Source organism: Paramisgurnus dabryanus, chromosome 21 (assembly GCF_030506205.2).
Source record: "Paramisgurnus dabryanus chromosome 21, PD_genome_1.1, whole genome shotgun sequence".
In the NCBI taxonomy this organism is placed as follows: domain Eukaryota; kingdom Metazoa; phylum Chordata; class Actinopteri; order Cypriniformes; family Cobitidae; genus Paramisgurnus; species Paramisgurnus dabryanus.
Window position 1 is genome coordinate 26,753,937 of NC_133357.1, and position 24,190 is coordinate 26,778,126.

The window sequence follows — 24,190 nt, forward strand, 5'->3', positions numbered from 1 at the left end:
AATGTAAAAAAATTATAACTTTGAGTTTATTTTTTTCTAAGGGATGTAATTATTCAATATTGATAGTTGTTTGTTTGATTCCAATTTAACAATATTAAAATGAGTTTTTTTTTTGTTTGGACATATACAACTCATAATTAATTTATTAAATGTACTTTTGCAAAACAAAAAATCTGATTCATAATTTGACTACCAAACTGTTTTATTGTCAGTGTAAGCATTGTGGTTTTTGTTTGTTTGCAATGCATTAAACTGAAATGAATACATATTTAATTAACTAGATTTGTTTTTCAGTATTTTGAGAAGTACATAACCATATTTCACATACAATAGAAGTAGTTAAAGTACATACTGTAGAAAGATGCAATGAAATCACTTCACTGCACTGAAATCCCAGTTCAACTGATTGCATTTAATTTTATATATTGGAATTTATTTGGCAAACTTGTATTTGAAACATTACATTTAATGAGTAATGAAATGTACTGTTAATATACATTAACTTATTTTTAATTTCACATTAATTGCTTGACAGTAGATTGAACAGTGCACTTTAAGTATATTCTAAAAACACTAGAAGCAATTATGAAAGTAGATATAAAGTTGTAATAAAGTACCAATTAAGTTGTTCCAAAAAATCACTCTTAATGGCAACTTATTACATTTTATTTCAACTTAATATATGATATATGTGAAATTAATTACACTTAATGTGCATTCAGTGCGCCGAAAAGATTGCATTTAATTCACACTTAAGAGTATTGTTAACAGACATTAAATTGCATTTTAAATCACATTAATTTCATGTCATTATATTGTGTAGTGCACTTTAAGTATATTTTAAAAACACTAGAAGCAATTATGAAAGTAGATATAAAGTTGTAATAAAGTACCAATTAAGTTGTTCCAAAAAAATCACTCTTAATGGCAACTTATTACATTTTATTTCAACTTAATATATGATATATGTTAAATTAATTACACTTAATGTGCATTCAGTGCGCCGAAAAGATTGCATTTAATTCACACTTAAGAGTATTGTTAACAGACATTAAATTGCATTTTAAATCACATTAATTTCATGTCATTATATTGTGTAGTGCACTTTAAGTATATTTTAAAAACACTAGAAGCAATTATGAAAGTAGATATAAAGTTGTAATAAAGTACCAATAAAGTTGTTCCAAAAAATCACTCTTAATGGCAACTTATTACATTTTATTTCAACTTTATATATGATATATGTTAAATTAATTACACTTAATGTGCATTCAGTGCGCCGAAAAGATTGCATTTAATTCACACTTAAGTGTATATACTTAAAGTGTATTATTTATGTAATAAGTACACTTTATAAAAGTACACTTAAGCACACTTTATTTTCACAAGGGTATGGTCTTGGCTGCGTTCCACTCCAGTTTTAAATATGCACTCTACTTCATATGTACACTTCCCCAGGTCAAAAAGACGTAGTATTTAATGTATTAAAAATATACTTAAAATACAAATAGTATGTTTATAATACATTTGTATTTCCAACATACTTATTTGAAGTGTATTAAAAATACGTTAAATTGCATTTAAACATATTTTTTAAAAGTATACTAGAAGTACACTTGTAATAAATATATACTTAAGTACATTTTTAAGAAATATGCTAAACTTAAGAATATTTTAAATGTATTTATATTAAGTGTACTAGAAGTACATTGGTAATAAATATATACTTAATTACATTTTTAAGAAATATGCTAAACTTAAAAATATTTTTAATGTATTTATATTAAGTGTACTAGAAGTACATTGGTAATAAATATATACTTAATTACATTTTTAAGAAATATGCTAAACTTAAGAATATTTTTAATGTATTTATATTAAGTGTACTAAAAGTATGCTGGTAATAAATATATGCATAATTACACTTTTAAGAAATATGCTAAACACAAATGTACTTCTAGTGAAGTTTTAGTATATTTGGATAAAACATACTTTTTTCAAAACATGATTCATTAATTGTAATAAGCTAACATTGAACTTTCCTCAAGCCTTTCAACATTATATCATTCCGATTGCACAATAAGCTATTTTTTCAAAGATTTGCTTAAAATCTTACTTGTTTAATTTCAAAATCTTACTTGTTTAATTTCAAACAACACACGTGACACACGTGACTAAACCTGATTGGTTGTTGTCATAGTAACACGTCACGGTGCTATTTGAAACTGGTTCAGTTTAGTTCAGTTGTTCACGGTGCATGCGGTTGCTTGCATTAAACGTATAAACTGTTAAATTAGATGGCGACTCTGCATTAAACGTATTTATTTAATTAATCGGCGATCGTATTTCACCAGAGGACTAAGATAAAACAACTCGATTTAAAATGTGAGCAGTTTTAGTGGATCTGACGTCGAGGGAAAAAGTATTTCGCTTTTTGTTTGGAGCTGAACGAGACAACACGAGGGTAAGTGATGACAGATTTTCACATTTCTTTATTTAGTTAACTATTAAATAAGTAAAACATTACATTACATTTAACCCAGCTTCTTTATGTAACGTTATGTCTGTGTTGCGTGTGGTAATTGGAACATCTTTATTTTCTGACTAACGTTAGGCATTTCACTTAAGCATTTCAGAAATCATTAAAACCTTTCATTTTTTTTTAGCACAGCGACATAAATATGACCAACCAGATCCCAAGTAGACAGGAACAAATGAAGATATAGCGCATAGAAAGACTTATTCTTGGTGGTAAGTTTGTTGTTGCTATTTTATTTCACGTTTAAGTTTTTCTAATGTTTCTCTTGCAACGCTAACGTTAGTTTAAAATGAATGTTTGAGCTGTCTTACCTGAAAATACCATGATATGACCATATGGTTATTATAACTCCAGTAATGTTCAATGGCTAATGTTTATATCAGTTCAATCTTGACAACCTTATTGTCTTTTTGTTTATTTTTAAATGTATTTCTAATTACATATGGACACAAAAATGACATTGTAAGAAGGGATACTTTTATGAGAGATTGTAAAACTGCCGAGGCTGGGTTTGATTAAAAATGCGTATAAATAGCACGAAGTGTAAAACTCGTGCAATACATACGCCAAATTCCACTTTGGCGTGCATATGATACGCAAGTCCTTCCCATTCACCTAAACGGGGCATCTTTTTTGTCGTTTTATTTATTGGTTTCTCAATTTTTTTGCTATTTTTTACCATTTTCGCTTGGGTTTAGGGTTAGAACAACTTTTTGTTATATAAAAATGACACCCAAACCCCAACTCCAAGCGACCATGGCTTAAATATGGACAAAAACATTGAGAAACCTGTATATTAAATAACCTCATTAAGCAAATCTAAAATCTAACCCTAAACCCAAGCGAAAATGGTTTAAAAAACAGAAAAAAATTGAGAAACCAATAAATAAAACGACAAAAAAAGATGCCCCGTTTAAGTGAATGGGAAGGACTTGCGTATCATATGCACGCCAAAGTGGAATTTGGCATATGTATTGCAGGAGTTTTACACTTCGTGCTATTTATACGCAACCTCAGGAGACTGGGTTGGTTTGATTATATTATATTGTCTTAATATATTGTACTCGGGGTAAGTAAATCTTAAAACGAAAACAAATCATTAATCATCATTTACCTGCCTGTTGTTTTTCAGATCAACTGCTATTGACATTTTTGAATCGGGGCAAATGTGGAGTGAAGAAAAACGTTTGCAACACATCCATTCCAGGTGGCTAATTTCTGTCCTTTTGAATTATTCTTGTAAAAAACGTTTTTTTATTGTAAAGCTGTAAGGGACTTGGCCTAGTCATCATTGCACCATTTGGCAGGGCACCAGACTAACTTTTTTTACTAGGAGCACAGTGGCCCCCAACTGAAAATTTTATGGGCGCAACCAGAAAATTTAGGGGCACACACGGTAAAACAACATGCTAACCAAATATTCACATGTCTACTAATTTAGACTGTATTACTAATAAATACTTTAATTATAGATTCAGAAAGTACAATGTGCTGTTTCAGATTAGTGTCATATCCACTGATCTATATAAATGACTGGATTGCACATGACGTCACACTTGTGAAGCCACCGCGCCGCCATGTTGGTATACCCAAACGTTCTATTTAATCAATGGACGTTATCAGATTTTAATGATAAAACATCACTTTACTCATCTTCGTTTTTATATCTGAAGTTACCCTGTACATTATTACAACACAAACGTCCAAAGCATGTAAATAGTTATTTACTGAAAGTTGTACATTTTGCATTTTAAACAGTTATTATACATTCATCTTTATTACAGTATCAGATCAGCAGACAGACCGCAGCATATTTAGTATTAATGACAATAAACGTGCTCATTCTGAAATCTAAATAAATGATCATGCTTTGTACCGTATGTGCATGCAATAATTTGCTAGTTTTGTAATTATGTTATCTTAACTTACAAGTTACCTAAACTTATTTAGAGATATAACGCTGACCGTCACAGTGTAGCTGAATGTCAAAAAAAAACTTTATTTATACCCGTGTCATTAGCAAATGCAGCAGACACACTCACCTTAACGTTTTTTTATAAATCCATTATCCTGCCCGATTAAAACATAAACATTGCAAATAACACCAGAATTAACAAATAATTAACGTACACATATCCTAAAAATTAACCTTGTGTAACTGATACGCTGTAAAGGGGGTACATTTTGATCATGATTTTGAATGGAAGTCAATGCTCTCTGCCGGTTGGGTATACCAAGATGGCGGCTAGAACTCTGCGCTGGCTTCACCTCACGCAGTTACGTCAAGCGTTCTATGCGCAATCCAGTCATTTATATAGATCAGTGGTCATATCACAAAAAAAAGGTCAAATTTGCTGGTCGCACATGTGCGACCGGATGTAAAATTCAGTGGCACACTCTCAAATTTAGGTGGCAAAATGCCACCATTTGATAGCAGTCTGGAGCCCTGTTTGGCATCATTTCTGATTTCCTTAAATCTCCTTAAACAGAGGTGAACCTTAAGTTTGCAAGACCACAATAGACAAACAATGGAAAATGATCTAGGTTCAAATAAAACACAATTATCAATGTAAAACATATCCTGTAATACACACAGGTTGCTTTATTTCATGAGCCTGTTCTAATCCTATCTTCATTCCCACTTGTAGAGTGCTCTGACAGATAAAACTGACACGCTTGATGAGGACACAGTCAAGCTTTAAAAGGTAAACTGAGAAGTTAACAAAACTTCCATACATGCATATCTATGCCAATTTATTTTAAACATGGATAGCCAAATGTTCATTCATTATTGGTTAATTGGTATATTCTGTTTCCTTTTCACAGCCCGTGTGATAAAGCAGTCTTCAATTACTACGGTGTCTGAATTGCAAGAAGAAGTCACCCTCCACTTAAACATGTGACATCTAAACTGTTTTGTGTTTTAGTTCAGCTTTTTATAGGTTTATCTTAAGTTGGTTAAAGGCGGAGTGCACTATTTTTGAAAGCCAATGTTAACATTTGAAATTACCTAAACAAACATGCCTCTACCCCAATAGAATCTGGACCTTCTTTTGATAGAGCCACCACACACATACGCAACCCCGGCAAGGATGTCAGTTAGTAGACACGCCCCTTACTGCTGGTTGGCTTCAAAGTGTGTTTTGGTAGTCGGCCCAATTTCCTTTTCCAAAGCGTTTTTCAAACATTGTGCACTCCGTCTTTAAATTGCACTTAAACATTTTTTTTCATTAACTTTTTATGCAGAGAATTACATTATGATTATTATATAATCATTGCTTATGAATATTTAGTGATTGCATATTCATAGTGTACTTTTCATTAATACATTTAATGTTAATGTTGTACAATTTGATAGAAGTAGCTCTGTAATTGCATTTCTCTGATATTTGTTTTATATGTTTCTCTTTGGTCAAGAGATTATGTATGTCTCTGTGCTTGATTAATTTACTTTAGGTATTTTTGTAATGTACACAACACAATATGAAGTATATTAAATTGTTCTGTATTCAAAATCTGTGTATGTGTCTTAAAATGTAATGATTTTAATATAACATTTTAAATATTAAAAACAGCTTTATAATAAAATAGAAGTGTAATGCTAATACATTTCTATTAATATAATGCTAGTATATTTCTAATATGCTGAAGTACTATTAAAGTGTTTTTAAAGCACAGTTAAATTAAGCTTTAAATGTATTCTAACTGTATTTTTAAGTGTATGAGAAGTGCATTTCAAATGAATTTTAAAGAAGTACACTTAAATTGCACTAAATATATTTGAAGTTGTTCCAATTTAACACAATTTCAATATATTAAATATAATGCAAATAGATTAAAATTGACTTTAAATATATCTTGAAATGCATTTAATATATTTGAAGTGGGTTCAATATAATACATTTAATATGCATTTAGTATAGTAGCTTTTAAATATATTAAGTATGTCCCAAAAAATACTATTTAAATATATTTCTTTTTCACCTGGGTCAGGCAGCTCCATATACCACAATGCAACACCATTGTGACGTCACTTCAGCAGCTCGCGCTTTACATAGTTGCATAGTAATGTAGACACCAGTAGCGTATCAAATTATCATTATGTGAGCAGTCTGCAGCTTTACTGTAAGTGCTTACATACAGTACAATGATTGTGTTTAATTATGTAAGGGTTGATGGGAAGAGACAAACCACATTAGCAGTGATGTATTTGTTGAATGATGTTTGCAGGGAGATTTTCGACTCTAGTCCTGCTGTGTCCAATGCTAAAATGTCTCAGATGGCCAATGGAAATCTTCAGATCAGTAATGTGAGTCAGAAGGAGAGTGGCATTTACACATGTTTAGTGAAAGACAGTAGCATGACCATCAGCGCTGTACTCAAAGTCTTCAGTAAGTATTTAGATTATTGTTTAACACCACAACAAATTGGTCCTGTTTAATTTTGTGAAATTGCTACTGTCATGCACATTGTGTCTGTTGTTCAATGAAAATCTTATCTGACGTATCTAAACCCACATACATCATACAGCCATAGGACCTCAGATCATTGATATCTGACTGATAGAAATCTACAGGAAATAGTGATTGGTTTCATGACATGCCGTTTAGAAGAGTTTCTCACAAGGGAATGTTTCAGACAGAAATACTCTGCAAGCTCACGTTCAGCTCAGACTGCTTTCTTTGAATTGAAATCAATGAATTTTTCTACACAACTCCATGTTTGTTGTCACACAGTCGTACACATGATGGAAGTAAACTGAATCTTGTTTTAATTTCTCCAGACAGATCAAAAATCGTGGCTCCTCCCCAACACCTACGGGTCATTCGTGGAAATGATGCTTTTTTACAATGCAAATATAGCGTGGACCACCAGTTAAAACATCCCACCATTCAGTGGAAGAAGGACGGACATAAGATTGCGGCATCTGCTAATGATGACAAGTAAATAAATACAACAACAGTTTCATCTAGTGATGACAGATATAATGACAAAAATAGCCATTTTAGATTATGTATTATCAGTGGATAACTATCAGTATGTGGATCAGTATTACATCAGCCACTCTCTGGTTGACTTTCAAAAAAACTGTGACTGTTTCTCTTCTGGAAGCTCCAGCTCATCACAGCAATAACCTGAAATGACAAAACATTATTGTTGCCAGTTGCTGAGCTGTGCCATGGGGTTTATAGTGTTTTTTGTATTTTGTCACTTGACTGCAGGTACACTGAATATTCAAATGGCTCTCTGAAGGTGACAGATGTACAGATTCAGGATTCAGGAGAATACAGTTGTGAGATCAGTACTGAACTAGATTCAGATGACGCCAGCGGCTCCATCACAGTGCAGGGTAAATCTTTTTAACAGATCATCACTTATATTCACACAGCTCTACAGTATTATCTAAATATTTACACTTGACCATCCTCAGATAAACCAGGTGCTCCTCTTTCTGTGGAAATATCTGAAAAGAGGGGCCGAAGCGTTACTCTGACCTGGACGGCTGGCGATGAAAACAACAGCCCTGTTTTTGGTAATTCTAATGAAAACTATTATCTGACCTGTATTCAGACTAATAAACTATTGGGATGCTTACTCTGTTTGCATGAACAGCGTAGAAATTAAGGACAAGCAATATCAGCTCTTTACTCAACGACTAGTTGACCAACTTTAGAACACAAAACTGAATGCAAAAAGAAAGCATGTTTATTTCAGATTTAGTCTTGATTCTGATTGGCTGGAAGTTGAATTTGTTTAATACAGAGTAGCTAATGAAAATAACTAATTTTTACCCATTTGGTCAAATGCTGCGCTGAAAAGAGTAATACTAGTTTGAACTTTTCTATAACTTGGCATGTTACCATAGAGAAAGCAGGATAATCAATGGCCTGCCGGGCATTTATGCATTTTAAATGCACTCCGCTTCACGCTGGGTGTTTCTTTGCCTCCACATCGTGCAGTTAAAATTTTTGCACGGCATGGGCCGTTGATTATCCCTTACGTAATATTATAGTTAGATTATAATATTATAGTATAGAGCAAATACTGTAGGCAATCCTGTCTCTAAGCTTTTTTCTCTGTTGTCCATCAGAATATATTATAGAGATGAAGGAGGAGCAGTGTACAGATGCAAGCACATGGAGGGAATATGAGAAAGTTCATCAAGACATCAAACACATTGAGATTCATCTGCAGCCATTCTGCAAGTATCATTTCCGGGTCAGAGCTGTGAATGAGATTGGAAACAGTGAGCCCAGTTCTGAATCTGAATCCTACATCACCCCCGCTGCCAGTAAGATCATCTGAACATACTCACGATAATGTGCTTCGTATGGATGAACAAACAGCTTTTGTTTCAGGCTATTTACAATAACTCAATGACAAATGATTATAAATTAGGAATTAAAGTAACACTTTAGAATAACTTTCATTAGTAAGTCATTAATAAACATTAGTTAATGCTTAACTGATCATTAGTTACAATATATGTACATAGCTAGAAATATGAGATAATGTGATTTTTAATGTTTCCTGTAACGATGTTAGGTAGGAAGGATGACAGAGACGAGGGAGATCCAATGAAAAACAAACTTTAATAAAATAAGGAACTAAAAGAACATACATGCAATGGATCTTAACAAAACACATAACATTACGTAGACCGAACAACGGGTAGGGGAAATCAAAGGATCATATATATATACTGTAGCTGATGAGGGTGATTGCTGGCAGGTGAGAATGATTAAGATGCAGGTGCGGGAGAATGAGGGATTCTGGGAACTGGAGGCCATGAGGAGATAACAAAGGGAAAACAGGCAGGCAAGACAGACTGGGATCGTGACATTTACTAATTGTTTAATATAACATTACATAATGACTAGCAGATCATTAGTTAATGTATGTTAAAATGCTTACAAATGTTATAAAATTTTCCTTTTACATTGTACTGCAGTTAAAAGATCTACAAATGACTAAAATATATGGCATTTAATTAGTAACCCCTTATTTGTTAATGTAGGTATGAATGTCAATACACTTTGATTCATTATCTAATGCACATTTTTACACAAAAGTTGTCAAAATATTATTGGTTATTGCTGTTACTTCACGCACTATTTCAACAAATTATTCATTAACCAAGGTCTGTATATGTTACACAGTTATTTATTGTAGTGTATAAGCATACTTTTACTATTTTCACAACTTTACAAATCATGTATTAATTATTTGTTCATATTTCTACAGTACTCAATCTAACGTTGAAACTAGTCATCATTTGTAAAAGTTTATAAATGCTTACTATTGATTTATAAAACTTAGTTATTTGCTTGCTACAGACATGAACAAAATACAATAATTTTGTTTCATAAACTGTTTATTATACAGTATATTGTGAACTATATCTTAAAACAGATGGCATTGTTTTCACAATACATCAAGAAAAGAAAACCAATCAAATTTCCAAGACAGCAAATTAAAAAGTATGACATCTGTTTATGGATATGGTACATAATATACCAATCTATGGTATATTTTTAGCAATGTAAATATATTGTAACTGTCACGAATGAAGCTCTTGCATCGCTTTCTCGATTACCACCAGAGGGAGTCATCTCCTGAATACTTACGTTACCATTTGGACTTCATTTCCCATGAGCCCACATACCTGGACTGATTTCACGAGCACCTGATCCTTGTTTGGACTGTCAATTTAAAACCCTCAATAAAACTTTTTTGTTGCGAAGTCTTGAGCCGTTTCTCAATATGCGTTCTTGTCTGTACTTCTGTTCTTGCGGACTTGTGAAACATCATCAGTCGCGGACCAAGTACTGTTCCAAATCAAAGTTCGCATCAAGCCCAAGTTCACATAAAATCCCCGGATGTGTTCTTGATCTGCCCATTTTATCAAGGATGCATCAGAGGAGACTTGTGTGGACTTATGACAGTGAAGTTTCCCAGGATGCTTTTCGCGTCAGGAGTTCGTTCTTCCGAGTCTGAACTTGCAAGTTCGAACTACGAAGGACACAAGTCCGAGTTTGTTGTACTTGGTATTGAGAAACGGCTTTGATTTGCCCCGGCATGATTTCTAAATGTTATATCGGTCTATTTATCCATGCCTGTCTTTGAGAGTTTACGTAGCTTGTGATTGTTTGCCACCTGCCCTGATTATCTGCCTGTTTATTGACTATAAGATTGCCTTGCCCTCATTTGTTTGCTGGAGTTTGACTGACTACAATTGTGTTTAATAAAGTTTGCAAATGGATCCTCAGCCTTCTGGAGCATCATTATAGTAACTAATGATGATTAATGTTTATCAATGACTTACTATGACTTACCGGAATGAACTCATTGTCTGCCAGGTTCTTGCTTTCATACATTTCTAAAAAAAAAAACATCAGTGTTTTGAAACCACTCACTGTTATTTTACACTATGTTAGGTCTTCATGGGTCGTTTTTGTTGTATAATGTCAATATCAATCACGCTTGGCTTACAACTTCAATTGAAGAGTGATAACAAAATATGATAAAAGGCACAGATAAGTCTGACCTTTCTACCACTCATAAAGGTCATTAGAAATTCAACCTATTGACAGTGATGGGAACAATAAGTAGGATTTATCCCGTCTAGTGGTGAAATTGTATTTTGCATTAAAACGAATAGTGCTCTCTAGCGCCTCGCTTTTCCAAATGCGTGTTGCAACTACGTTAGCCGTTATGTAATCACTGATCACCTTGTCTGTTTTAGCTACTTCACGTGTTCTGGTAGGCTAGTGCTTTTTGTCCCTCTCTGCTATTATAGTTTATCAGTATGGCGGAACGACATGGAAGCCTCCTTGGACTTACCCTTTCAATGTAATTAAAGAGAAGAAATTCTAAGCTTACAAAGAAAAGTCAGATCACTGGCAGAGGTCATTTGACACCAAGAAGGCCATATTTATGAATAAAGACATTGATTTTGATTAATAACACACTTAAAACCCTACTTACTGTCCCTTTAAAAGGTGAGCACTCGGTCTTTCAAGGTGGCCTCAGCCTCAGAAGTTCGCGAAGAGAACTGAAAGGAGTCTAACCTTCGGAGTACCCATAACACAGGACACAGCAGGGACGTTTATGACTTAATAAAATAAATATGGAATCAGACAAATTATAATTTATTTTAGAAAGTATGACACGTTGATGTAGATTAAACTATTCAACAGTTTATTAAATTAATCAACCTTAGAAATATTCGCAACATAAACAAAATATTAACAAAAATATTTAAAGGCTGAATCTAAAGCAAAATAGGCATGCGCACCCTGTAATGTTTGTACACATGAAATCCGTCTATAGTTGCTTATACAAAGCATTTGCCAAATGCATACAAGCAAATTTTTCTAATTAGATATTATTAAAATAGTGATCACCTGTAAAGTTCATGAGTTATGTATAAACAAACATGAAGTGTTTTTCTCTGTACAGAACCTGACATGAACCCAGAGAACGTGACAAGTGTGTCTACAGATCCCAACAGCATGATCATCACATGGAAGGTGATAAGCAGAGAAAGATTAACTGTTTTTCTCATAAAAGAAAGACACACAGGACAGTCACACATTCAGTATTTTTACACTTTATGTCCTTCTTTCTTGCTTTTGAAAGGAACTGGAGCGGCGAAAGTTCAACGGGCCAGGATTTAAGTACATGGTCTACTGGCGTCAAGCTTCAGGCAATGATCCATACTGGAAGGAAAGCATCGTCTCAGGCCCTCCCTTAATAGTGAACGACACGGGCACCTTCATTCCCTTTGAGATTAAAGTTCTGGCAGTCAATGACGAAGGCACAGGCCCGGATCCGGTGATAAAGCTTGGACACTCAGGAGAAGACAGTGCGTTCTTTAATATCTAAATTGATTCATAAAAGTCTACTGACTTGGTTTTACCCCATGTTTTTAAAAGACTAGACTGGAGCAGTATGGACTTGCCTGTGATCCAGGCTGGTTTGTGTTGCTGGTCAGAAAGACATCTTAGCTTTAGGAGTGTTTCTCCGAGCAACACGACATGTTTTTCCATGTTTGAGTGGATTTAAGCTTGCTCTATCAAACTGTTGTGGATTTGCATTGACAGCATTTACGATTGGGTTGAGTTAGTGGAAATAAACCTGTGTACAAGTGTTGTGTGTGAATCTGCAGAGACAGTACTGTAAAAGTTTGTCTGAGGCATTTCACAGTAAAATCATGTGAACCATGAGCTTAACTTTTTTTAAAACATAGCATTGTGTGACAAATCTCTTACAATAATGCTGCAATTTATCAGGGAAAATATGTAAAAGTATGATCCCGGCTAAAGTTGAGGTTGTGCGATTATTAAAGTTTGGATTATTTTACAGGTAATCTATGGGCCATATAATTTAATGTAAAAAACAACGATGACATTTTTGGTAGTTCATCTCTCGCTCTGTCGATTTCTTTCAGTAGCTTTTGAAGCTCCGTCCGGGGTAACGATTGAGGAACTGCCATCAAACAAAACCATCATCAGAGTAAGATGGAGTCCGGTCAGTAGAGAATCAGTGCGAGGACACTTACTGGGCTACAAGGTACACCAGCACATCCTAAGTATTTAAATCATTGTTTGCCTCCAGCGGCGGATTTTCACAATTTGTATTATTTCTTAGATCCATCTAAGAAGAAAGGGTCCCAGAACTCACTTTCACAGAGGGCAGGAGAGAGATGAGGAGAGGAGGGTGCTGGAGGTTTATGGAAATAAGGATGAGGAGGTTGTGAGCGGCCTGCAGTTTTACTCAAACTATACTCTGACCGTGACAGCATTCAACGGCAAAGGCGAGGGACCACATTCAGATCCGCATCACTTCAGCACACCAGAGGGAGGTCAGTGAATGTCTGCGTACTACTCAATGTATCATTGTATGAACACCATCAGTAACTGATACTGGGACAAATTTACATTTAACTTTAGGCATTTAGCAGATGCTTTTATCCAAAGCGACTTACAAGAATTAGGAAACAATCAAGCAATTTGTCAAAGGGAGGCAATAATACAAGAATTGCTCATACCAAGTTACATGTTTTCACTATTCCGAAAAGTTCTTGTTTTGAAAGAAAGAGATTATTATTTTTTTCTTGTGGTTCTGTAGTCAGTATCAATTTGTCAAGTATTTTTGGAAAATGTGAGTTTTCAGTTGTTTATTGAATGTTGCAAGAGATGTGGCTGACTAGATTCCTATAGGAAGATCATTCCACCACTAGGGAGTGAGTAGTGAAGGAGAATGAGAGGGTATGTGATTTAGTGCCATTTTGTGAAGGTAAGACAAGGCGCCACTCATTTGCTGAACATAAAGTTCTAGATGGGGTGTAGGAATGCAGGAAAGTGTGAAAGTATGCAGGTGCAGTGCCATTGAAAGTTCTGTAAGTGAGCAGTAGTGACTTGTACCTGATACATGCTTCATTCTGTAGCCAGTGAAGAGAGATGAAGAGCGGCATTACATGAGCTGTTGCATTCTGAACCAGTTATAGTGTTATAATAATCTGTGCAGGAAGGCCAGCAGGAAGAGCATTGCAGTAGTCTAGCCTAGAGATTACCAGGGCCTGGATCAGGCGTTGTGCAGCATGCTCCTTAAGGAATAGATGTATTTCTCATTAGGGGCCCCCGACACCAGGTCCGAAGTTCTGCAGCCCCTTGGCTTCGTTAAGCGCTTAATTGGCCTAGAGAGACAGAAACAGCCAACATCTTTAGTGGTAAATGGTAAATGGATGCTATATAACTTAAGGGTCAAAGGGCCTCAAAATTCGCTACAGTGTAAACAGCCCATGTTACACTTGCCGACCCCTGGGATAGGACATGGTGTATCTTGGGTTGTGCCAGAAATACAATCAGCCCCCCCTTAGCGAGTTTCAACTGGAGGTGGCGTTTCTTCATCCAACCCAAGATTTCTGCTAAGCAGGCTGTAATTTGTGCTGCTATGGTGGGATCATCAGGGTGAAATGAGAAGAACATTTGTGTGTCATTAGCATAGCAGTGGTAAGAGAACCCATGTGCCTGTACAACAGGTTCTAAGTATGTGAAATTGTGTAGATGGAGAAAAGGAGTGGACCAAGCACTCATTCCACTGACCATCTGGTTGGCTGTGGACAATGTGCCCCTCCACGACACCCTGAAGGATCTGTCGCAGAGATAAGATTTAAACCATGGTAGAAGAGTACCTATAATCTCTAGCGATGATAGGGTGGCTAGTAGGATCTGATGGTTGACTGTGTCAAAGGCTGCCGACAGGTCTAGCAGAATCAGAACCAAGGATTTGGATTCCTCCTTAGCTAGCCTTAAAGCACAAAGCTTGCCATGATATCATAAAAACCTAATTGATTCTTAAGACAAGACTGTATTATTTCACTTAATCGTGGTTTTAAATACTCTTTAAGGACTAAGGACTCTTTAAATTCATAGCCTTAAAATAACATCCGTACACTGTCGTCCCTGTTTGTCTGTCATTTCTTAACTTATGACTGAATTATTCAAACTAAATGGGCTACAAGGCAACACAACACGTTTACTGTCTTACAGTTACGGATATGTCTTCACAGATAAACTGAATGTGTGCTCTTTTGATGTGTAGCTCCTGGACCACTTACTGATTTATACTTTGAGAGTCTGTCTGGGTCACAGATCACCCTACGCTGGCAAACTCCACACAAACCCAACGGTGTCATCACAGGTTACCTGTTACAGTACCAAGAGAGTGAGTTACATCATTACTTTTACTACATTCATGACTTCCAATTAGTGCTTAAGCAATAATTCAGTTCATGTTTCTAATACAGTAACAAAATAATGCAGATATGTACAAAGAATTAAGGGTTAACAAACTCTTAGCTTTGTATTTTTTATATTGCACTGGCTGATAAATTGCTAGGATACTGATATAACACAGTGAAGTTAAACAAAATATATCTGGCCATTAAAATATAATTGTTTAGATATTACAAGTTCCAATTAGTTTTGATTGGTTTCTGTAATGTTCCCCTCAGTTGTGGATGAAAATTGGCAGGTGGAATCGATTGATCTGCCGGTCATTACGGAGTTTACGGTGGATAATCTCGATCCGCAGAGTCGTTACCTATTTAACCTGAGAGCTCGCAACAGTGCTGGCGTTGGTGAGCCGATAATAAGAGAGGGCGCCACCATGCTGGATGGAGGTAACGCTACGTATCAGAGATTTAAAGCTTTCATTTACAGTTGGACCTGTGAATGAAGTGCGACAGCAGAACATTTGTATGTTTCCTCTCCAGAACCTCCATCTGTAATAAACATGACTGTGGGTGAGACGTCAGTCAACCTAAGCTGGGTGCCCGGAGACAGACATCGAAACTTTGCCTTCAGCTTCCGTTATATGAAAAAAGGTTAGGGCAGTAACATACTGAATGTGACTGAAGCATGCATTTCAGAAGTGAGCTCCTTCTTTATGAACAAAATGTGAGGTCTAACCAGTGAAAATAAACCTCAGTAGTCACAGGACTGATGGAGTAACCACTGAAATAAACATCTCAAATAAACGACTACAAGAATAACTTCATCTGACATGACTGTATAGCTGAAAGAGTTTACACTCGTGGGTCTGCTTCTGGATTTTTTATAGAATTTAATCAAAAACATTCATCCTGCTGACCGTAATACAGCTAATACTTTACAGGAATGCTTAGTTTCAGTAAATAATTTTACAATGACTTGAAACTTTGAGGAGAGTACTAAAATGGATCCCATTATCATCATTAATGAAAGTTTCTAATGTTTCTCATGAATGATGGTTTTGGGATGACGACGATGACAGTGAGTGGTGGTGATTGGGAAGAGTCTGAACCGGTGAACTCCACACAGGCGTTTTATCAGCTGCAGGGTCTGGAGCCGGGCACACACTATCATCTCCAGATCCAATCTGGAAACACTTCACACGACTGGGACTTTCAGACCAAAGGACTAGGAACAGACCTGACTGAATTATTAAAACCAAAGGGGCTACAAGGCAACACAACACGTTTACTGTCTTACATTTACAGATGTCTTCACAGATAAACTGAATGTGTGTTTTTTTGGTATGTAGCTCCTGGACCACTTACTGACTTATACTTTGAAAGTCTGTCTGAGACACAGATCACCCTACGCTGGCAAACTCCACACAAACCCAACGGTGTCATCACAGGTTACCTGTTACAGTACCAAGAGAGTGAGTGACATCATTACTTACACTACATGCTGAGACTTTCCAGTTAGTGCTTAAGCAATAATTCAGTTCATTTTCCTGATACAGTAACAAAATAATGCAGATATGTACAAAAAATTAAGGGCTAACAGACTCTTATCTTTATATTTTTAATCCATTTAAAGCACTGCTACTTTTCCGATAGAACTTGTCGGTGGACGGCGATAATCTCAAGGACACACAAATAGTAAAAAAAAACACACAAATAGTGTCTGATGCATTGCACTGGCTGATAAATTGCTAGAATACTGATATAACACAGTGAAGTTAAACAAAATATCTCTGGCCATTAAAAGATCATTGTTCAGATATTACCAGTTCCAATTAGTTTTGATTGGTTTCTGTTCTGTTCCCCTCAGTTCTGGATGGAAATTCAAGTCCAAGGCAGGTTGAATCCATCGATCTTCCGGCCGTTACGGAGTTTACAATGGATAATCTCGATCCGCAGAGTCGTTACCTATTTAACCTGAGAGCTCGCAACAGTGCTGGCGTCGGTGAGCCGATAATAAGAGAGGGCGCCACCATGCTGGATGGAGGTAACGCTGCGTATAAAATATTTTAAGCTTTCATTTACAGTTGGACCTGTAAATGAAGTGCGACAGCAGAACATTTGTATGTTTCCTCTCCAGAACCTCCATCTGTAATAAACATGACTGTGGGTGAGACGTCAGTCAACCTAGTGCTGGGCGGTTTGACAAAAATTAAAATCACGTTTTTTTTTCAAAATAATGCCGGTTTTCGTTTTTACTGGGTTTTTTTCATGCGTTAAATGCATTTTTTGCTGGTTGAGAAAGGAATTACTGCAGTAAATTGATGATGGTCTATTTTACAGTCATTAGTGAATATTGTAGAATAATTCCACAATAACAGTAATACAGGTTTGCATGGCCCCAGAAAATTATGCTGTTGTTTACAAAAAAGAGCCAGTCATGATTCTAATGAACTGAGGATCAGAATGTAAAGACAATTTCTGTTAAAATACAGAAATGTTATTTATCAGAAATTTTATTTTGAACACCACAATTAGAACAACTTAAAATACTTTTTTTCAAGTACAAACCCAGGAACATTACGTGTATTCAAGTAAATATTAAAAGATAACTTGTCTTGCATTGCTTTTGAGGTCTAAAAAAAGAAAATAGTCAAACAAAATTATGCAACTTGCATTAGTTATTCCTTCAAAAGTATTGCTTTGAAACCAGAACATATAAAATAAATATAAAGTGCAACGGCAACTTGGCTCACAGGATTATTATCCTGTATAATGGAAATAATAATCACACATTTCAACATTTACAAATTTTTTGCCAGGACAACATCTGCATCTGGTTTGAGTGCGGCCCTATGGCAAGTGACAATGTTGCCACCAGTGCTGAAAACTCTCTCAGATGGAGCACCTGGTGGCAGGGATGCATAAATACTGCTGAGCCAGCTTGGCAATGCGAGGGAAATTTGTCTGATGGCATCTCCACCAGTCTAAAGGATCTGTATCACTGTCAACCTCTGTGGTCTGTAAATAGACTGTCAGCTCCATTCTGATGCTTTGGTCGTCTGACACTGTGAGTGTGCTGTTGCTGGTGGTGCTCTGCCTTTTGAAAAAGCTGGCCAAAGTCTTTTTTTCTTTTTTCCTCAGGAGGAGGAACAGGCTCTGCTTCTGCTGCAGCAGCAGCCCCTGAGAGTGTGTCATGTTGAGCCTTTATTAGTGGCACTATCTCTTCAACTGCTCTGGATAGAACCCGCTCCACCTTTTCTTTATCCATATACTTGGTTCTAAACCATGGGTCAAGAAGTGATGTAATGTCAAGCAGGTCATCTGTGACCTGATCTGAATATTTCTCATTCAAGTAAGCTAGAATGTTTCTCTTCACATCCTTCGTCAGCTGAGTATCACTCTCTTCCTCAGCAAGAATGGATGTGTTGAAGACACTGAGCAATGGCTTGAGGTAGGAGACACTGACAAATTGCTCTCCTGACAAGGCATCAGTGAAGTCCTGGAGTGGGCTCAACACCTTGTTGACAACCTCTAGGACATCCACATCTTGCCAGCTAAGGACCAAGTGCCTTGATTTCTTGTCATCTTTTAGAACCTGACTAATGGCCCTCTCTTGCTCAAGTACTCTTTTAATCATTATTTGACATGATCCCCACCTTGTAGGCATCTCAGTTGTGAGCACATGCTTTGGAAGACCGAGATCGTTCTGAACGTATGAGAAGGCTGACACAATTCTTTTGCAGACACATACTGCACGATGTATGCGGTCATTTTTCATACCTTTCATTTTCATATTTTTTTTCGGATTTTTGGAAACCGAAAAACCTCCAAACAACAGACCCGGCTGTGAGGATTTGGGGAACAGATGAACCCAAGAGCAGACGATGTCGGGGGAAAACAGAAAACACTTTATTTAACAACAAAACACAAAGACCCACAAGGGGGAATGAAACATGAAACACGAAATTCTTAACAGATAACACTACAACTTGACTGGGTAACTAGACTCTAAATATACAAGCAACAAGAGAACTTGACACAACACAATGATCCTGCACAGAACTAAAGATACACTGACATTAAATAGAAGAAAGCAAACTAGATAACGAGCGGGAACAGGTGATGGGAGAAAACCAATGATTACTAATAAGCAGGAGAACGAGGGGGCGTGGTCACAGGACAAGACACCGGAGGCACATGCCAAACACAAAAACAAGGCATGAACCTCCACACAAGGCCAGGGACTGCCAGAAGTCTGCCACCATGACAAAATACAAATTTAACAAGACTTCAAGGCAGAGTCCTGACAGTAGCCCTCCCTCAAAGGACGCCACCCGGCGTCCAAAAAGGGAACACACAAGACAAGAGAACATGACAGATAATAAACATGACAAGACTAGAACACATCAGACTAAAACTTAACAAAAGGTGCTAAAAACAAAACTTATCAAACACACTGAAGTCCACAAAATACTTAAAACACAACAGTCCAAGGGGGTGCGGGACGAGGGGGCAGCTGTGGCCACGCAGACCTCACTGGCCTTGACTGCACAGTCAACAGCGCAGGCTGGGTAGAAGACGCAGGATTCGCGGGACGGGTTGACTGCGCGGGCTCCGGTTGTGGCTGCGCGGGCTGCGCGGGCTGCGCGGGCTCCGGTTGTGGCTGCGCGGGCTCCGGTTGTGGCTGCGCTGGCTCCGGCTGTGGCTGCGCGGGCTCCGGCTGTGGCTGCGCGGACTGGGTCGACTGTGTCGGCGGCGCGGGCTCTGCCCTCCCGTGAGCTGCAGCAAACCACACAGCGGCCAAGCCGAGGGTCGGTCCGAAAAAGGCAGCCAACCCCTCAAGGTCCGGATCGGACTCAACAGCTGCTCTCCAAAGTTCAGCAAAAAAGACACCACGGATCCTCCTGGTCAGCCACTTCGGGAAAGGACTCACCACGACTGGCAACAAAACAAAAACGGGAGGTGTAGCAACTAACCCCGACACCGTTGCTGGGTTCAATTGTGGCAGGATCATTCTGTGAGGATTTGGGGAACAGATGAACCCAAGAGCAGACGATGTCGGGGGAAAACAGAAAACAATTTATTTAACAACAAAACACAAAGACCCACGAGGGGATATGAAACGAAATTCTTAACAGATAACACTACAACTTGACTGGGTAACTAGACTCTAAATATACAAGCAACAAGAGAACTTGACACAACACAATGATCCTGCACAGAACTAACGATACACTGACATTAAAGGCACACAAGGCAAGTCTGAGTATTATTTCTCTACTAGCTCCCCCTAGTGTCTGGGAGTAAATGCGTTCTATATCTAAGACTATACGAGACTGAAGGACACCGGGTCGGATACAGCGAACTTGCAAGTGGGGTATTCTTCCTACAGACGGTAGGGGCGGGCGAGAGAGTCTTCATTCGTCATGTAATGAGTCATTTAACCATATACCGACTTACGAAGATGATTTATTAACATAAAAATGCTGCCTTGTGTCCCTTTAAATAGAAGAAAGCAAACTAGATAATGAGCGGGAACAGGTGATGGGAGAAAACCAATGATTACTAATAAGCAGGAGAACGAGGGGGCGTGGTCACAGGACAAGACACCGGAGGCACATGCCAAACACAAAAACAAGGCATGAACCTCCACACAAGGCCAGGGACTGCCAGAACTCTGCCACCATGACAAAATACAAATGTAACAAGACTTCAAGGCAGAGTCCTGACACCGGCTCCTTTTTTTGGCACAAGTTCTGTTTTATGTTCTACTTATTCTTCAGCATCCATCTTCCCTGTAACGTAACACCAGAGCACTGCTCATCCACTCGTCGCTGCTAAGGAAGTGCAACATTGTAAAGGGTCCATCTGAAAAAGTGTCGCACGGCTGAGCAAAACGTTAGTTCCGAACGTTGTGTAATTAAATACACTGGTATGGCGTTTTTTTAAAATTTTCATCGTAATGAAAAACAAAACCGGATTAACCGGCCAGCACTAAGTCAACCTCAGAAAGGTGCCTGGAGACAAATATCAAAACTTTGCCTTCAGCTTCAGCTGAAAAAGGTTAGGCCAGTAACATGCTGAATGTGACTGTGTAAAGAATGCATTTCAGAAGTGAGCTTCTGCTTTATGAACTTAACGTGAGGTCTAACTGGTGGTAATAAACCTCACAGGACTGATGGAGTAACCACTTACATAAACATCTCAGATAAACGACTACAAGAATAACTTCATCTGACATGACTGTATAGCTGAAAGAGTTCACACTCATGGGTCTCCTCCTAGATTTTTTTAATAGAAATGAATCAAAAACATTCATCATGCTGGCCGTAATACAGCAAATACTTTGCAGGAATGCTTAGTTTCAGTAAAAAACTTTTACAATGACTTGAAACTTTGAGCAGAGTTGTAAATTTGATCCCATTATCATCATTAATGAAAGTTTCTAATCTTTCTCATAAATGATGGTTTTGTGATGACGACGAACACAGTGAGTGGTGGTGATTGGGAAGAGTCTGAGTCGGTGAACTCCACACAAGCGTTTTATCAGCTGCAGGGTCTGGAGCCGGGCACACGCTATCACATCCAGATCCAATCTGGAAACACTTCACACGACTGGGACTTTCAGACCAAAGGACCAGGTACAGACCAACAACATCGGTAATACTTAGACTTCAGACCGTCAGTTCGTTTTCTCATGCGAAGCATATGCTGTGTGTGTTTCTGTTCAGAGCTGGAGGAACCGGCCAGTGGTTTCGCAACTCAGGGCTGGTTCATTGGGCTCATCTCGGCTGTGGTTCTCATTCTTCTGGTTCTGCTCATTTTGTGTTTCATTAACAGACGCGAAGGAGGAAAACATTCAGGTACCAAAAACATACAGACCACCTGCCACACTGAGATATTTTTCATCAAATATTCATTAGTTGACCCACCACACAAACTTAGCAAACTTTCAACAAAACAGAGTTTCTTTTTTAAAAATCCAAAAACAAGCAGGAATACAAAACAAAGGGAAGTACTATAACACCCTACTTGAAACGATTACTGCAAAACACAGGGGGGTTTATAATATAGAAAAACTGATCAGGGGACAAATGAGTATCATCAGGAGAATGACAACTAAACTGGAAGAAGAAGAAACAAATCAAGATGGCAGATGAGCAGACAGACATGGCACGTTTCCATAGGGTATTTCATATTATACTGCGCAACATCTTAATCTAGAAGAGTGAAAACCAGATGGGCATAACTGATTTTTCACCAACTTTACAGGAGGGCCAGAACAAAAAAAATTACCATGGTTTGACCTGACTTAGTGTACTCATTAAAATCTTTCATAATTTCAAATTTATGAAGAATTCACTCCTGTCCTTTTGGCAGGACATGAGTATATATCTGCCAATATTAATTTTTCTACTAAGATACAGAATCATGTGGGTTAAAACATGACTCTATGAAATACTGCATTATAACTGTTAAGCCCTATTCAGACCGCCAGCGACTAGTAGTACCAGAGTAACATGATCTCATTCATTCATGGAAGCTTTGCGACTTCCAGCAACATGAGCGATAGTGACCGTTGGTGACAGAAAGTGGGCGTGTCTTAACAAAGTTGAGAAAAGTTCAACTTCATGCAAATCATGAACAACTTTCGGGAACGTCTACCAATAAGAGTGAAGCAATACAGTTCTCATTGTTTTAGAATTAGGAACGCCTCCTAATGACCTCATTAAAAGAGACGGGTGACACACAGCGAGAAAGTTAAATATGAAACTTTAAAGGTAAAGATTAGAGTAAAAAGTAAAGAGTTTTTAGATACAAAAGTGATTTTAATAATGAAAACCTTGTTGCGTCTGAGGTATGAATCCACTTCATCCTCCAGCCACATTATTGGCCCTGCATGCATTAGTCTTTCAAATATTTATGAGTTTTCAAGTAAAGCAATGTCACTGTAATTGGTTGTGTTACAGTAAAAGATAAAGAGGAAGGCCAAGCTGAGTATGGAGCTCGCCCCATGAATGTGTTTGGTGAATACAGGTTAGTCGATCATGTCACCTAATAGAGTCATTCTAAATAAAAATAACTACTTCTTGTCAAGGGCAGTGTGTTAACTTAAATTATAGCGTAAATGGGAGTCTCCTTGCCTCTGCGTCCAGTGTTACATACATACATCAACACAACTTTGAATCAAAGTTTCAAATCAAAGTTTACCATTGCCAGATTTATCCTGCCTTTCACACAGCTGTATCCCAGGTTTTCTTAGGATGTCCGTGATGAAGATTGATTTTTGCAGACTAATGTCTCTGTAGTTAGCCCTAAACTGTGGAATCGCCCATATATTCATTAATTATTACCATTTTACAGTAGCGTAGTAACGTCACTAAATGTAGCAGAGTAAAAGTGCATTTTTTTCACTAGAAATGTACTTGAGTATAAGTAAAGTACTCATCCTCAAATTTACTCTATAAGTTCTAGTTACCCAAAAAAATGCACTCAAGTAAACAAAACGAAGTAAATGTAATTCGATACTACTAACCTCTGTATGTTGGACACATGACATCAATGAGCAGCAGGAGTCTTTGTGTTTTATTATTTCAGTGATAGCATCTTTAGTTTCAGAGTCATGACAATATGTGGGGTAGGCTTAATTTTTTGTGTGAATCTCTATAGGAATCTATGAACCTGTTTTCTGTGATATTAACCTGAAGAAACACTAACATCACTTTGAGATCTGTTTTTTCTGTCCTGTCTCACATTTCTCTCGCTTCATTCGCTCCCTTTCTCTCTCTCTCTCTCTCACACACACACACACACACACACACACACACACACACACACACACACACACAGACAGAACGATCTCTGGAGAGGTTAGAAAGCACTTTATTGGCATCACACACACTCATTTT

At 37.3% G+C, this 24,190-nt stretch overlaps 1 protein-coding gene and 1 long non-coding RNA gene across 2 annotated transcripts in view; both read left to right on the top strand.

Annotated features, from left to right (window-relative positions):
- l1camb (L1 cell adhesion molecule, paralog b) overlaps positions 1 to 24,190 on the top strand; it is a 356,560-nt gene that overhangs the window by 331,102 nt on the left and 1,268 nt on the right. Inside the window, exons 57-74 of the mRNA XM_073812991.1 lie at positions 6,770 to 6,930; positions 7,323 to 7,482; positions 7,762 to 7,889; positions 7,971 to 8,072; positions 8,631 to 8,831; positions 12,002 to 12,072; positions 12,182 to 12,407; positions 12,993 to 13,114; positions 13,193 to 13,406; positions 15,149 to 15,271; positions 15,561 to 15,728; positions 15,822 to 15,932; positions 16,361 to 16,552; positions 16,631 to 16,753; positions 17,149 to 17,325; positions 21,773 to 21,922; positions 22,013 to 22,144; positions 23,252 to 23,318. Of these exons, the coding sequence (XP_073669092.1) occupies positions 6,770 to 6,930; positions 7,323 to 7,482; positions 7,762 to 7,889; positions 7,971 to 8,072; positions 8,631 to 8,831; positions 12,002 to 12,072; positions 12,182 to 12,407; positions 12,993 to 13,114; positions 13,193 to 13,406; positions 15,149 to 15,271; positions 15,561 to 15,728; positions 15,822 to 15,932; positions 16,361 to 16,552; positions 16,631 to 16,753; positions 17,149 to 17,325; positions 21,773 to 21,922; positions 22,013 to 22,144; positions 23,252 to 23,318 (2,628 nt within the window). The remainder of the gene's footprint in view (positions 1 to 6,769; positions 6,931 to 7,322; positions 7,483 to 7,761; positions 7,890 to 7,970; positions 8,073 to 8,630; positions 8,832 to 12,001; positions 12,073 to 12,181; positions 12,408 to 12,992; positions 13,115 to 13,192; positions 13,407 to 15,148; positions 15,272 to 15,560; positions 15,729 to 15,821; positions 15,933 to 16,360; positions 16,553 to 16,630; positions 16,754 to 17,148; positions 17,326 to 21,772; positions 21,923 to 22,012; positions 22,145 to 23,251; positions 23,319 to 24,190) is intronic.
- On the top strand, positions 2,453 to 6,064 carry LOC135775877 (uncharacterized). The gene is made up of 4 exons (XR_010543951.2): positions 2,453 to 2,751; positions 3,672 to 3,746; positions 5,188 to 5,244; positions 5,366 to 6,064. It is a non-coding gene; the product is annotated as an uncharacterized lncRNA (long non-coding RNA).